A 12,628-nucleotide genomic window follows, 5' to 3' on the forward strand; every position below is an offset into this window, starting at 1 on the left:
AGAGGCACATGATTCAACACAGAAGCAAGCAAACATGTGGACATAAAAAAGAATGAAATTGATAGAATAGAGGAAGATTAATGTGCAGCTGATTCTATACCAGCCGATTCAATTGTTCAGCTACTTCGAAAAAACTTCCATGGATCTCATTTATTCTTAACTACGATCAAGAAACACAAACGGTTTGAAGTAGTATGAAATCTTAATACTAAAGTTATTATAGCTACTAAGCATGTGCTGTTCTCTAGTTCAAAGCACTTCATCCAAGCGGGAAAAGCAAAGATTTTCTCATTGCTGATAGGGCCAAATAAAGAAAAAGTATCTACTGGGTTTATTTCTAATTAAGTCAAACATTTCCAGTCATAGCATGAAAAATCATACAAGTAGACTTCCCACCAAATTGTACACAGAAATCATGCAAGGAATTTGGGTCCATTTCAGCTTCCACCATCATAATTAAGCAGCTTCTATTGTACCAACAAGAGAAAATCATAAGGAGAAAATGCAAGAAAGCATAATATATGAATGTCCAAAGCTATTTCCTTCGTCCATTCTGAGTGATGAACTATTACACTGATACGTTAAACATTCCAGTCAAACTCCTCAGCATACTGTGAAAAGATCAGAAGTCATTTGTTACTACTAAACTGTCAATTAGCTAGAATTTTTACCTTAAGTAATGTTGTCAAATATTGCAGCTTCTTTTTTCCTGTCAACTACTATAAAACACGCAAATGACCAATTTTATCCAATTGAAATGCTCTACAATACGTTGTAATTGTCTTCTAGAGAACTCAAATGGATTCTCTATTTCTGGTATATAACACGCCAAAAAGTGCTTATAAGCTTACCCAAACACCCTCATAGTACTTTGGTAGGCTTTTTAGAGAATTACTAAATATTAATTCCTATCTATTATTCCATCTAAATCAATGATTCTTCAAAGATACAAAGGCAGATTGTCACGAACCAAATTTGAGATTAAAAAAAATCACATCAAGCTTTTAAAACTAACAAGTTACCAGCAATTGTGAAACTACAACTCATTTTGGGATTGTTCACGTCAAAACTCATACCCAAGCATCAGAACTTAATATCAACAGGGGAAACAAAGAAAGAACCAAGAACAAAAATTGATAAGGTTTTTAGGTGTCAATGCCAGAAGAAATACAAACTCTTCGATTATAGCTTCTAAGTTGAAAGATTAAGCCCTCTTCTTCCTGCTTATAGCAGATCTTTTTCCAATGCTCATAGTCTTGCCAGAAGGAGGTATTAGACCACGTAAAATTGCTAAAACAGCAAATCCAAGAAATGGATAGTAACACATCAGCAACTTGTCCGACGCTCTTTGGGAACCCACCATTTCACTTAGTATCGCCACCTGAAATTTGTACCATTAATTAGAAAAGCAAACCACAAGCAGATGCAACTCTACTTCACTGCTATCTCAAGTTGTGAACTTCTGCAACTCTAATATGACCTTTTACCCTCATCCAGAATCAAATGTTTTTATAATAATTGAAAGCAATCAACAGACAAAAGATTTACTTTAGTGAAACTAAAACTATTGCAAAAGGACGTGTCAAACCCTTCTACTGGGAACTCCTTTAGATATCATAATAATTTCATAAACGAAAATGTGTTCTGCAAACAATTTCAACAGTCGACATAAATATTCCAATTGTTTCACAAAGTGCACAATTATGAAGGCTAGTTTTTGAATCTGAATTCAACATTTGCAACAGAATTTTGGCACCCTCATAATTAAGTGGAAGACTGATTTCTGCAAGACAAAAGTATAGCACAACTGATCCCTCAAAAACCAGAAGCGCTAGAATAAGTTGTGATTGTGCTTGTGCATCTAGGACTCTTCTCTATTGCACTATGATACCGGTAATTGTTACTCTTGAATTCTCCAATGTTCATAATGTTACCTTCTTTTGCTCTTAAGTTTTCCAATGTCAATTATATTGCCTTTCACTTTGTTGCCTATCCCCGCACCCAAAGAAAAAATTAAGGAGATTTTTAGATCCAAAAGTTACAGTTTTTACAGCTTTGGGTTAACGGCAATGCCACTTACTCTAGAAAGTTTAGATCTTTCCAGTCTTATACGGTTTTAAAAAAAAAAAATGGCAAAGCGCCCCCCCCCCTCCACCCCCACATCTATCAACCATGACGGATCTGTTTCATCCCATAATATTGTTAAATTCCATCTAATTAAATCAAATTCCACAGATTTCAAAATCAGCAATCACGAGAAAAGATATAATTTGAAGCTAGCACAACAATCTACAATCTTCAATTAAAAGAGACATGTAAAGAAAAAAGACAATTAGAATAGAAAAACAATAAATAAAATTGGAAATTAGATTTACACAAATTCAATACCATTGATGTGAGAGTGGAAACACCATAGACCAAGCAGGCAGTATTAACCCAAGATTTTCCAGTAGCAATCGCAGTAAGAGTAATGATAGAGAGGGGCCATGCAAAGAGAAGCTCCAACCAAATTAACCCAACAAAGAAATGGGGTTGCTCAGAAACCAAATAGTCACCATATTCTTGAGTGTACCAGCTTTTTAGGTCAACAAACACGGGCGGAAACATGTGTTTAGGAAGAGCAGCTTGCCCATCAAAGAATGGTGCAACAATGGCTATGAAGCAAAAGTAGATGAAAAGAAGAAAGTCCAGTAGCTTCACGAAAGCACCCATTTTTTCTTCGTTCTCTCTTTTGCAGCAGGTAATCACCGGGGCGTGTTAATTATGGAAATAGGGTTTCTGTTTGTAATCGCACCCTCCACTTCACTTCCTTGAACAGGGGATCTGAGTGAAGATCCGCCAACATTTCTTTACTTTTCTTTTCTTTTTCTTTATAAATAGTACTCCATGCCGGCTAAGTTTAAGCTAAATTGTTATTAAATTTAAAAATAATATTTTTTTTTGAAATGGACCAAAAAAGAAATAGTTTCAAATAAACTATAACAAAGATAATATTATATTTAAGCTAAATTAGAGTTTGTATTAAAGTTTGTTACTTTGTGATTAAGTTAATTTTCTAATAAAGAGTTCTTTTATCGTAAGTTATCCTAAAGTTAGAATTCTCCCTATTTTTTTCTGTAATACTCTCCTTATTTTATCGTTTTACAATACTGTTTTATTTTATGTCTATTTTAATTTTTTGAACTTCATGAAGTGGTCGAAAATCTTATAGACTTCTGTATTTACGAATTGACAAGTAGTTTTATATTTTTGTACAAGTATCTCTAATGTTTCAACTTTCCTATGAACAGATGGTCCAACCTAAAGTACAAGTTGTAGCATAGCGTTTTGTAATTTATGCATAGAATTTTGAGAAAAATTGCACATAATAACATAGTTTATACATAAACTCCAAAAAGGATTTTTAAAAATACTCCAAATAGGTCTTTATAAAAAATAAAACTATAAGAATTGTGATGAAGGGATAAAATCCCTCCGCTCTTCTCTAAAGGACTCGATTTCCGCTCTTGAAATGAAATTTCAATTATCCTGATAAGGAGAATTTGAATTAATCGGACCAGTGAATTTCGGATATAGAATCATTATAAAGAAAAAAGTCCAAATACTTAACGTTATAAATTTTATTGTCATTTAAAGTGTATACAATATGTAATTATTTAACTTAACAAACATGTTTACTCGCGTGATCAATATATATATATATATACAATAATAAGGTAACAATTTTTTTTTGTAGTTGTGTCTTTATATATGAAGAAAGAAAAATATAGTTATAGACTTAGTAGACAACAACAACAACAACATAACCCAGTATAATCTCACAAGTGAAGTCTGGGGAGGGTAATATGTACTCAGACCTTACCCCTACCCCGAGGGGCAGAGAGACTGTTTCCAGGAGATACATTAAGTTGGACCAATTTATTCTAATATCATGAATATCAAAATTTTAGTACTTGAAAATAATTTTCCTTTTTAAAAACTCCATTAACGTTTTTTTAAACTCAACCTATATGACTCCGAAACTGATGAAAATATGAAATGGTCGACTACCATGTAACAGCGGATCTAAAGCAAGAGTATTGGATTCTTATATATTGCCTTTTGTATTTCATATAATATATATGGAGTGAAAGCTATTAGATATTCTAAAATCTAGTTTCCCTATCTAGAATTTAGGGATGGCAATTGGGACGGGCGGGGCAGGGTAAACTCTAAATGGGGCAGGGCAGGGAAAGATTTAAGGGAAAATCTCACTTTACACCTATTAAGCCCAAACTATTTACCTTTTAATACTCATGCCCAAACTATTTACCCTGCCTACCCAGTCGGCCCAATTTATTTACCCGGCCCCTATATTTCACGCGGCCCAATCTACCAATCTCTCCTTATCTTCGATCCAACCCACCTATTTCACCCGGCACAAGCTTCTCACGCTTTTCTTCGTTCTTTAACAGTTAACAAGTAGACTAGAGTACAGTTTCCAAATCTCCATAGCCAACCGATGAGAACGCAAAATTCACCCACATTCGAGTTGTTAATTTTTTTTTTCGATTCCGTTCTATCTCTTCGTCTGGTACCTATTTTTGGGTGACATTTTTGCTTTGGGTGAAATTTTTGCTTCTGAAAGTACATTTTAGTGAAAGTGGGTTTTCAAAATCATAGGATTTTTGTGTTTTCCTTTGTACTTTTGTGAATCAATGTATATGGGTTGTTGTCTTCTCTATGGGTCGGAAGTATTGTGCGCGTAGATGGTGGCGCCGTGGACAATATCATTCTTCAACACAAGTAGCTGCTGAATCTGTTGCCTCAGCCATGTCTGTTCCTAGTTTTTCCTTATTTTCTGATTCTCGTCTCTATTTAGTCGTAACCCTAGCAGTAGTCATGTTGAAAACACAACTGAAAATGTAGAATTAGAGGGTGGAAAAGGCAACAATATTAATGTTTCGTCAGTCGATGAAACTCCCTACTTGTCATTACCCGACACAAATTCCGAACCAGTCATAGGAGGTGTTCCTGTGACTTATAAGGGAAAAGGTAAAGTTGTTGAGGATTCTGAGTTAGGGGGAAGCCGACGTGAATCCGTGCCTAAAACAGAGACTCAACCAGTAGATGTTGATTGTAGTGATGATTCTCAGTTAAAGAAGAAAAAAATTGGTATCGCACCCAAGAAGGTAATTTTCTTACAATTATGATCTTTGAAATTTTTAATGTATAGTACATTGTTATTTTTTGATTTCCTGTTATGCTTTTGTATTATATTATAGTTATAGTCAGTTGTGTTAATTTTAAGTGAATTCTATTTCTTCAAGTTCATTCTGTACATTTAAGAGAACTGTTGTAAATTTATTACGATTTCTATTTATCTGTTTATTCCAGCTATCCGTTTCATCAATGTTCAGTGCGATGTAATAGTGTTTATAGCTGTCAAAATCCATCACTAGATGATTAACTAAGAGAAAATCAAGTACCAGCGAATTTTGAGTTTTTGGGTGAAGTTCATTTGAGTTGTTCTATGTGTATGTTTCTGTGATATTAGCAAAATTTAGGCCTATCATTCTGCTTAGAAGAAGTAAAAGATATCATTTTGTATACATTGTGTTTGAGCGTGAAGGAATTGAGTGATCTTTTCTAGTATATTGTACAGACCAGTTAATTTGCAATAATGAGCTTGTTAATTTTGGATGGCATATTTGTCTTTGCTATTAGTTTCTCAATGTTTTTGAATCAATATAGACAGATTAAATTAATGTTCTGCTTGAGGTTTAAAAAGGGTCACTGATTCAGTAGCTGTTGTAGTCAACCATATTTATTGAAGCCAGAGCTGCTCTGTGTGATTTCTGATTTTCAGCTTTGCATTAGATGGTTTTGTACATGATTTAGTATTTAGCCAGTTGACAGTGGTGGAGAGAAGCATGGAAGGAATGGGACCGTGTAAGTTAGGAGTGCAGAATGAGCTTTTCTTTATAGGTGGCATTGTGTGGATGAGGTCAATGGGCGAGAAGCGCTGGTACTGTAGCATAAGTTCCTTGTCGAATATTAGCTAGCTTGTAGTGCAATTTGATGTGAGTTTATGCTATTCTTTTACTTCCTTAGTAATCTCAAGAATATGCAAGATGAAAAGTATTTTGCTACTATCCTCTCAAATATGTATTTGATAGAATAGTTTTCGGATACTGTAGATTTAATAGCTAAGTTTCTTTTGGCTTTCCCTCCCTAGTAATATTGAATATGCATCTTCAAATGAAACAACTTAAAGTAAGTTTATGCATTGATGGTCACTTAGTATTACTGCAAATTGTTCCCACACTATTTTCCTTTTGTTTCTTTATAAGTAAAATTTGTAGTTGCCGGAAATTAGTTAGTAGAATTGTATACCCTGTTGGTATAGTTATATGTCGTGTTGGTATCGTATGGTAGTTGTAATATTTTTAGTTGGTTTAGTTGCATTTGAAGTGAATTCTATTTCTAAAATTATTTTATATGAACATGTTTTGCAGTCTCCTTGTGCCTATGGACTTAGATTATAAACCAAAGGTTGATTGGGATACCAACTGCCATGTTATTCATCAATTGAAAGCAAATTTATCAAAGAGGCAACTTCAACTGTTTAAGAAAACATGCTTTGGCTATTTTTTGGATCTGCCACCAGTTATTGTGCAGATTCGGGTTGCGCCATTTGCTTATTAGAGAAGTACATGATGAGGTGAAAAATGAGATGCGGTTTGTAGTGAATGATTCTAGGTTGCGCTTTGGCTTGGGTGAATTTGCACTTGTTACTGGGTTGAAATGTAAGAGTGATACAAGTATAGAGAGCATAGCAGAGAAAAGGTTGATTTCAAAATATTTTGGGACTGCATCCGTGACATTTGCCCAACTAGCAGACTGTTTTAAGAAGAAGAAATGGGAAACAGATGATGATGCGTTGAAGATAGCAGTTCTTTATTTTGTGAACAACTTCTTACTTTCTCAACTCAAAACAAAGGTTATTTCACGGTCTTACATTGACTTGGTTGAGTGCGGTGATTTTAATAATTATCCCTGGGGTATAGATGTTTATAAATCTACAATTGACTCGTGTTCCAACAAGTTTCAAGATAAGCCTTCTTTTTATAGACTCGGTGGCTTCCCGTTGGCTTTACAGACTTGGTTGTATGAATGATGCCCAAGTTTGGATGGTTACTTTGCTGATCATCTTGGAAACAAACTTCCACGAATTTTGAATTCGGTAGTCATGGGTCAAATACCGAATGAGCAAGTTGCTTTGCAAATATGTAGCTTGCAACGCGAGCAGGTAATTTTCTCATAGTTTTATTGCATCTCTTAGTGTTTTGGTACAGTAGTTTAGTCACAGTTGTAGCAATATCCCAGTTCAGTGATATACTCTGTTGGTATACATGTATACTATATTGGTATCATATGGTAATAGGGATCTTTTATCTTTCCATACTTTATTATCATTTCTATTTCTAACTAGTATGCTTAATAATTGCAGCTAAAGAACATCACCCCAACTGATGATGAGAAGCAACTATTTGATGTGTGTGGTCTAAACTTTGAAATTGAAGTTGAGTGCACTGACAGTCAGCCCGATAGCTTTCAGTTTTTTAGCACTCAATTACCAAAGACGCAAAGTATGCATGAAAGTACTGGAGGTGATTCCCAACCTACCAATGCTGAGGTAATGAAGGAGTTACAAGCTTTGAAGCTTTTTGTAGAGACCAAGTTTGAGGAGGTGCTTGCAGCTATTGGTAGGCAGTCAATGAAACCAGAGGGAAATTCAGCGGTATTGATCTTTTATATAATATAATGCTATAGTATATTGTTCAAAGATGCAATATATGCTTATAGGATACTATTCCATTCTTTACTTTTAGTGCACATAGTATTCTTGTAATATACATAATACTAAAATTGTTAGTTTCTCATTTTCAGCATAAGCAACAGGATAATGATCTTGACTTTCGTGAGATGCATAATGATTATGACCAGTTTGAAAGTGGCCACGTTGGGAATGATCCTGTAGTTCTTGGAGATAGCACGCCCAAAGCGCCTTCTAGTATGTAAATCATAGATTTGATTGATTTTTTTTGTTGTTGTTTTTGAAAATAGTACTCTTGCTTATACTTTTATATGTTTAGTATCTGGTTTTGGTGGGGTTGGTCAAGATGGAGGTGCCACTGGTGTCAATGTGAAGAACGTCACAACAAGTGATGGTGTAGTTAATGATGATTTTGGCTTAGATTCTAACTTTGAACTGTCTGCATCTGCAATTGATCAAATCACCGCCATTACACAACAAGCAACATATAAGCAGTCATCTCATGATGTTAAAAAGTCGGGTCCTGCTCCGCTGCCATCAGGAATCCCTGTACAGACACGAGCAGATGTTGTTATTGAGTCTAATACTGCTCCACAGGGTACGATGTTGATGTTACTAATTCTGTAGTTAGTATATAAATGATAGGTTCTTGATAGTTTTTTAATTTTTATTTAAGTAGTGATGCTGATAATGCTTTTATGTGTTCAGCATGTCGGGTTGATGGTGTTGGTCAAGTGGATGTTGGTGGCAGTAATGTGAATTTGCCTTCTGGTAATGTCTTCTATATATAACTTTTCATTCTTTTTATCTAAATTTCTTAAATTTGTATATTTATTTATTCACTAGCATTTTCTAATTTAAGCTCCATGTCGACACGGGGTGATCTTCACTTGGATTCTGATTTTGAATATACTGATTCTCAACTTGATCTAATTGCTGCCATTACACAGGGAGGGAGACGTAATGTAAATCAATCTGGAAATGAACTGACAACTCGTGCTGTAAATAAGTCTAAACTTGATCAATCGGCATCAAGAAGTATTGTCCAAATACAAACAGACGTTGAAACTACTCCTGCAATTTTCGCACGGAGAAGGCGCCCCGCAGCTGTAAAACAGTCGCCGTATAGGAATGAATGGCAATCTGGTGTTAGTGCAGTTGGGGGATCCTCGAAGGTTATCAAAGGAAGATTTCCATTTGTAAATGACATTTTAGAGACTGTTGATTTTAAGCTTACGACTGCATTCTCAAACTTTGTTGAAGCAAACATGCAATTGGGAGAGTGCGTATTCGTTTCCATGTACTTTTGTTTTCATTTTTTCTTAATGTTTGTTGTTATATTTCTTATCCATATCTTCTTTTATACGAAATAGGGAAGTGTATTTACCTGGTGATCAAAAGCTAGAGCCTTATTTTGACTTTGAAGTTGAACAGATTGATGATAAGACTTTTTCCATACCTTAAACTATTCTGGCAGGCCGCTCTCTAGTTCGGTATGTGTACTGCTTTTTATTTTTGTTGTTGTAGTAGTTCATTCATATTGTTAGTGGTAGTCATGTTTTCTTTCTCTCTTTTTTGCAGAACTTGAATATTATATTCTACTATCTTAGGAAGAAGGCAAAATATGGAATTAATATGCCAATCAAAGTCACAACTACAGATACTCTTTTTAATAATATCATTCAAAGGATTTTCACAGAATTTGTAAAAGGTGGAAAACAAGATCATTTGATTGATAGATCAGACGATATCATGGAGTATATGAAAGGATTTAGGATGCATTGCAACACTCCATGGCACCAGGTTGATCATGTCATTTTTCCAATTAATTTGGCAGAAATTTGGCATTGGATATTGGGGTGTGTGTCATTCCACAAGAGATGTTTTTACGTATATGACTCGCTACGTAGTCGAAAGCACAAAAAACCTATTCAAAAAGTGGCAGAGACTTATGTTGTGTTGATCCCCCTATTTCTAGTTAGTATTGAATTTTATAACCAAAGAAGTGACATTGTAGTAGAAAATGGTCTGCACATGGGAAAGAAGTTGACTGATCCTTTTGAGATTGAACTGATTACAAATCTGCCAACACAGCAAAATTCGTAAGAATAGTTACTTTTTTTTTACTTTGTTTTCCTCATTCATATTAACATTTTCACTTCTAATTGATTTTTATAGTCTATTTATTTGTTTTATTTCAGAGATTGTGGAGTATATGTTGCTTGCTTTGCTGAGTATATTATTGAAGATCTTCCAATCCCTGTTGCCAATTTTGATGTGGATGGTCTTCGAGCTAGGTTTGGTATACTGTTGTGGCACTATGGGAGAAACAAGCAGTTGCATGGCGAATCAAGTGAATCTGAGGCTCCAGTAGCACCTAAAAAGACTCGTGGAAAGAAACGCATGAAGTAGTATAGGTCTCTTTTTGGTTTTAGTTAATCGTATCATGAAAACTTTGCAGGATTTTAATAGTTTTTGGTGAAGTATGGTATTATTAGTAGTAAATGACCTTCTGCTGATTCAAAACTGTAGGAAACTTGTGCCTTTATAAAATATTTTCAGCTGCTAATGTTTCTTTTGTCATATTTAATTATTCTGGTTCAGAATATGTGGTATAGATTTCTTCAAGTACATGGGGTTTATCAGTTTAGTTATGTCTCTTGATGCTGAAAATTTGCTGATTTTGTTTCTGATTTCAGCTTGTTTTATTAGGCTTTTCTTAGGCTTCTTCCATAAAGTTGTTGGTTTATTAGGATGCCGAGGTCCATTCCTTTGCCAGAGGGTAAGGTTTAATGGATTCTGCAAGTGAAAATTAGGGGCATATGAAGCAAACACTTTCAACAACATACAAAGTAGTTGTGACAGAAGTTAAATGATCTGCTTTCGAATGTGATGATGGTCTAAGCTTTAATGTTCATCTGTAGTTTTAGCATAGATGGTGTATTAGTGTAGTAGAACTATATACCAATCAGGTATACTGATATACCATTTGACTCACCTTTTTTCCTTCAGCAACTAGATGTAAGTACTGACATGAGTTACAAAGCGTGCGCATTTTGGGTATCACGTTGTATCTAGTGCACCATTTGTATTTATGCGCATATTTTGTTTTAGCCATATTAGTGCAATACCACTATATACCAGCGAGGTATACAAATATAACATTTGAGTATCACCTTGTATTAATGTACCTGATGATGTACAATAAATGCATGTAAATGGCTTCCAATTTGTTATACTTCAATACAGACATGAGCTGCAAACCGTGCCCATTTTGTTAACAAATTATGTACAAATGTTGCATTTGCAGCACCACTTCTATTTCTGCACATATTTTGATACTAATAAGATATACAGATATACCAATAAGGTATACAGATATACCACTTGGGTATCACATATATATTTTAGCATTTTTTTTCCTGCAACAACTAGATGTAAATGCATCCCACTTTTATATACTAAAATAGAAAATAAATAGATTCTTATTGAAAATACAAGTAGCCATATAAATTTGTTGCCAAAAAGTAATTTCTCAAAGAATCATCATACCAAATATATGTCTAGTGCAAGAAATGCATTTTATTTTTTTGCAATTCAAATGCTATGATTCTACGATATATGAGTTCTATAAAAATATTGAAGCATTATATCAATCTTTCTTTGGAATATTTCGGCATGTTCTCCGGTTGTGTCCTTTTCTCCCGCATAGTGCACATGTAACTGTATTTCCTTCCCAGCCTCCTATGCCTCTCTTCTTTTTAGGTCTTCCTGGTTTGATTTTTCCTCTTGGTGGCAGTACCACCTGCGAAGAGACATCTTCTGGAATTTGCCACGTTGTTTCATCAGGCAATGGATTTATTGGTATCTCATATGTTTTCAGCAAGTAGTCTATGTTGTAGTAATCCGAGCAATACTTGTATGAATCCATATGGAATTTTTGTATAACTGCCATTGCATGTGGACATGGAATATCGTCTAGCTGAAACCTCCCACAAGTGCAGTTTCTTTCATGTAGGCGCACCACATTTCTTGTTTGGCCATCAATTACTAAATGTAAGAATTCAGTTGATGGCAACACCTAGTATAATTTTAATTAAGAAAAGTCATTAGCTATATGAAGTAATAGTATTTCTTAAATAACAATATTCAGTTGTTTAGTGAAATCACAAAGGTAAAAAAGTAAAAATACAGTACATGCAGTGTTTTTATGATTTTGAAAATGCATACCGTCATCGTCTGTGATAAGATAGTATTATTTGCCAATATTTTTTCATACTTTGCACCAATCTTCATAAATGATTCCACTGCATCCTTCCGATTGGTGTAATTCTATTTTTGAATCAATGTTGTCATAAAGTCAAGCAAATTCACAACTGGGAGGTCTCTTGCGTGCTTGTTTGCTGCATTTACTGATTCCGCAATATTCGATGTCATGGTCATGGTGCTATTTGCCTTGGAATGCGCTCGGGACCATTTATCATATCCAATATCCATCAGGTATGTTTTCACTCTACTATCAATAGCTTCTAACTCTGCCATATGCCTGTTGAACTCTTCAACAGTGCATGCTCTTGCTAACGCAAAATATACTTCTTTGATTTGTTTTTGGCTCTTCCTGAAGTTTGTCTTTATGTTGTTCCATAGATGAAACATACATGCACAATGAGGGACTTCTGGATAGACAATTGAAGTTGCTTTCGATATAGCATCATGCATGTCTGATATAATGCACATTCCCTCTCTTTGTCCATAGGTTTCTCTGAACTGCACGAAGAACCATTCCCATGATGCATCATTTTCCGAATC

General features: G+C 34.7%; 1 protein-coding gene across 1 annotated transcript; it reads right to left on the reverse strand.

The window, feature by feature from the left end:
* Positions 1 to 1,073: 1,073 nt before the first annotated feature.
* LOC107830976 (uncharacterized) lies at positions 1,074 to 2,845 on the reverse strand. Its single transcript, XM_016658677.2, has 2 exons — positions 2,389 to 2,845; positions 1,074 to 1,381 (listed from the first exon to the last, which is right to left on the reverse strand). Exons 1-2 carry the CDS (start codon positions 2,710 to 2,712, stop codon positions 1,205 to 1,207), a joined length of 501 nt encoding a protein of 166 aa, XP_016514163.2. The 5' UTR covers positions 2,713 to 2,845; the 3' UTR covers positions 1,074 to 1,204.
* Between the last annotated feature and the right edge of the window lie 9,783 nt (positions 2,846 to 12,628).

This window comes from Nicotiana tabacum, chromosome 10 (genome assembly GCF_000715075.1).
Source record: "Nicotiana tabacum cultivar K326 chromosome 10, ASM71507v2, whole genome shotgun sequence".
In the NCBI taxonomy this organism is placed as follows: Eukaryota; Viridiplantae; Streptophyta; class Magnoliopsida; order Solanales; family Solanaceae; genus Nicotiana; species Nicotiana tabacum.

Bases quoted from the DNA above. Each gene is read 5' to 3' on its own strand.
- LOC107830976 (XM_016658677.2), bottom strand. From the start codon at position 2,712: ATGGGTGCTTTCGTGAAGCTACTGGACTTTCTTCTTTTCATCTACTTT. The intron at 1,382-2,388 runs GTATTGAATTTG...TACAAATTTCAG, and splicing joins TTTCCACTCTCACATCAATG to GTGGCGATACTAAGTGAAAT.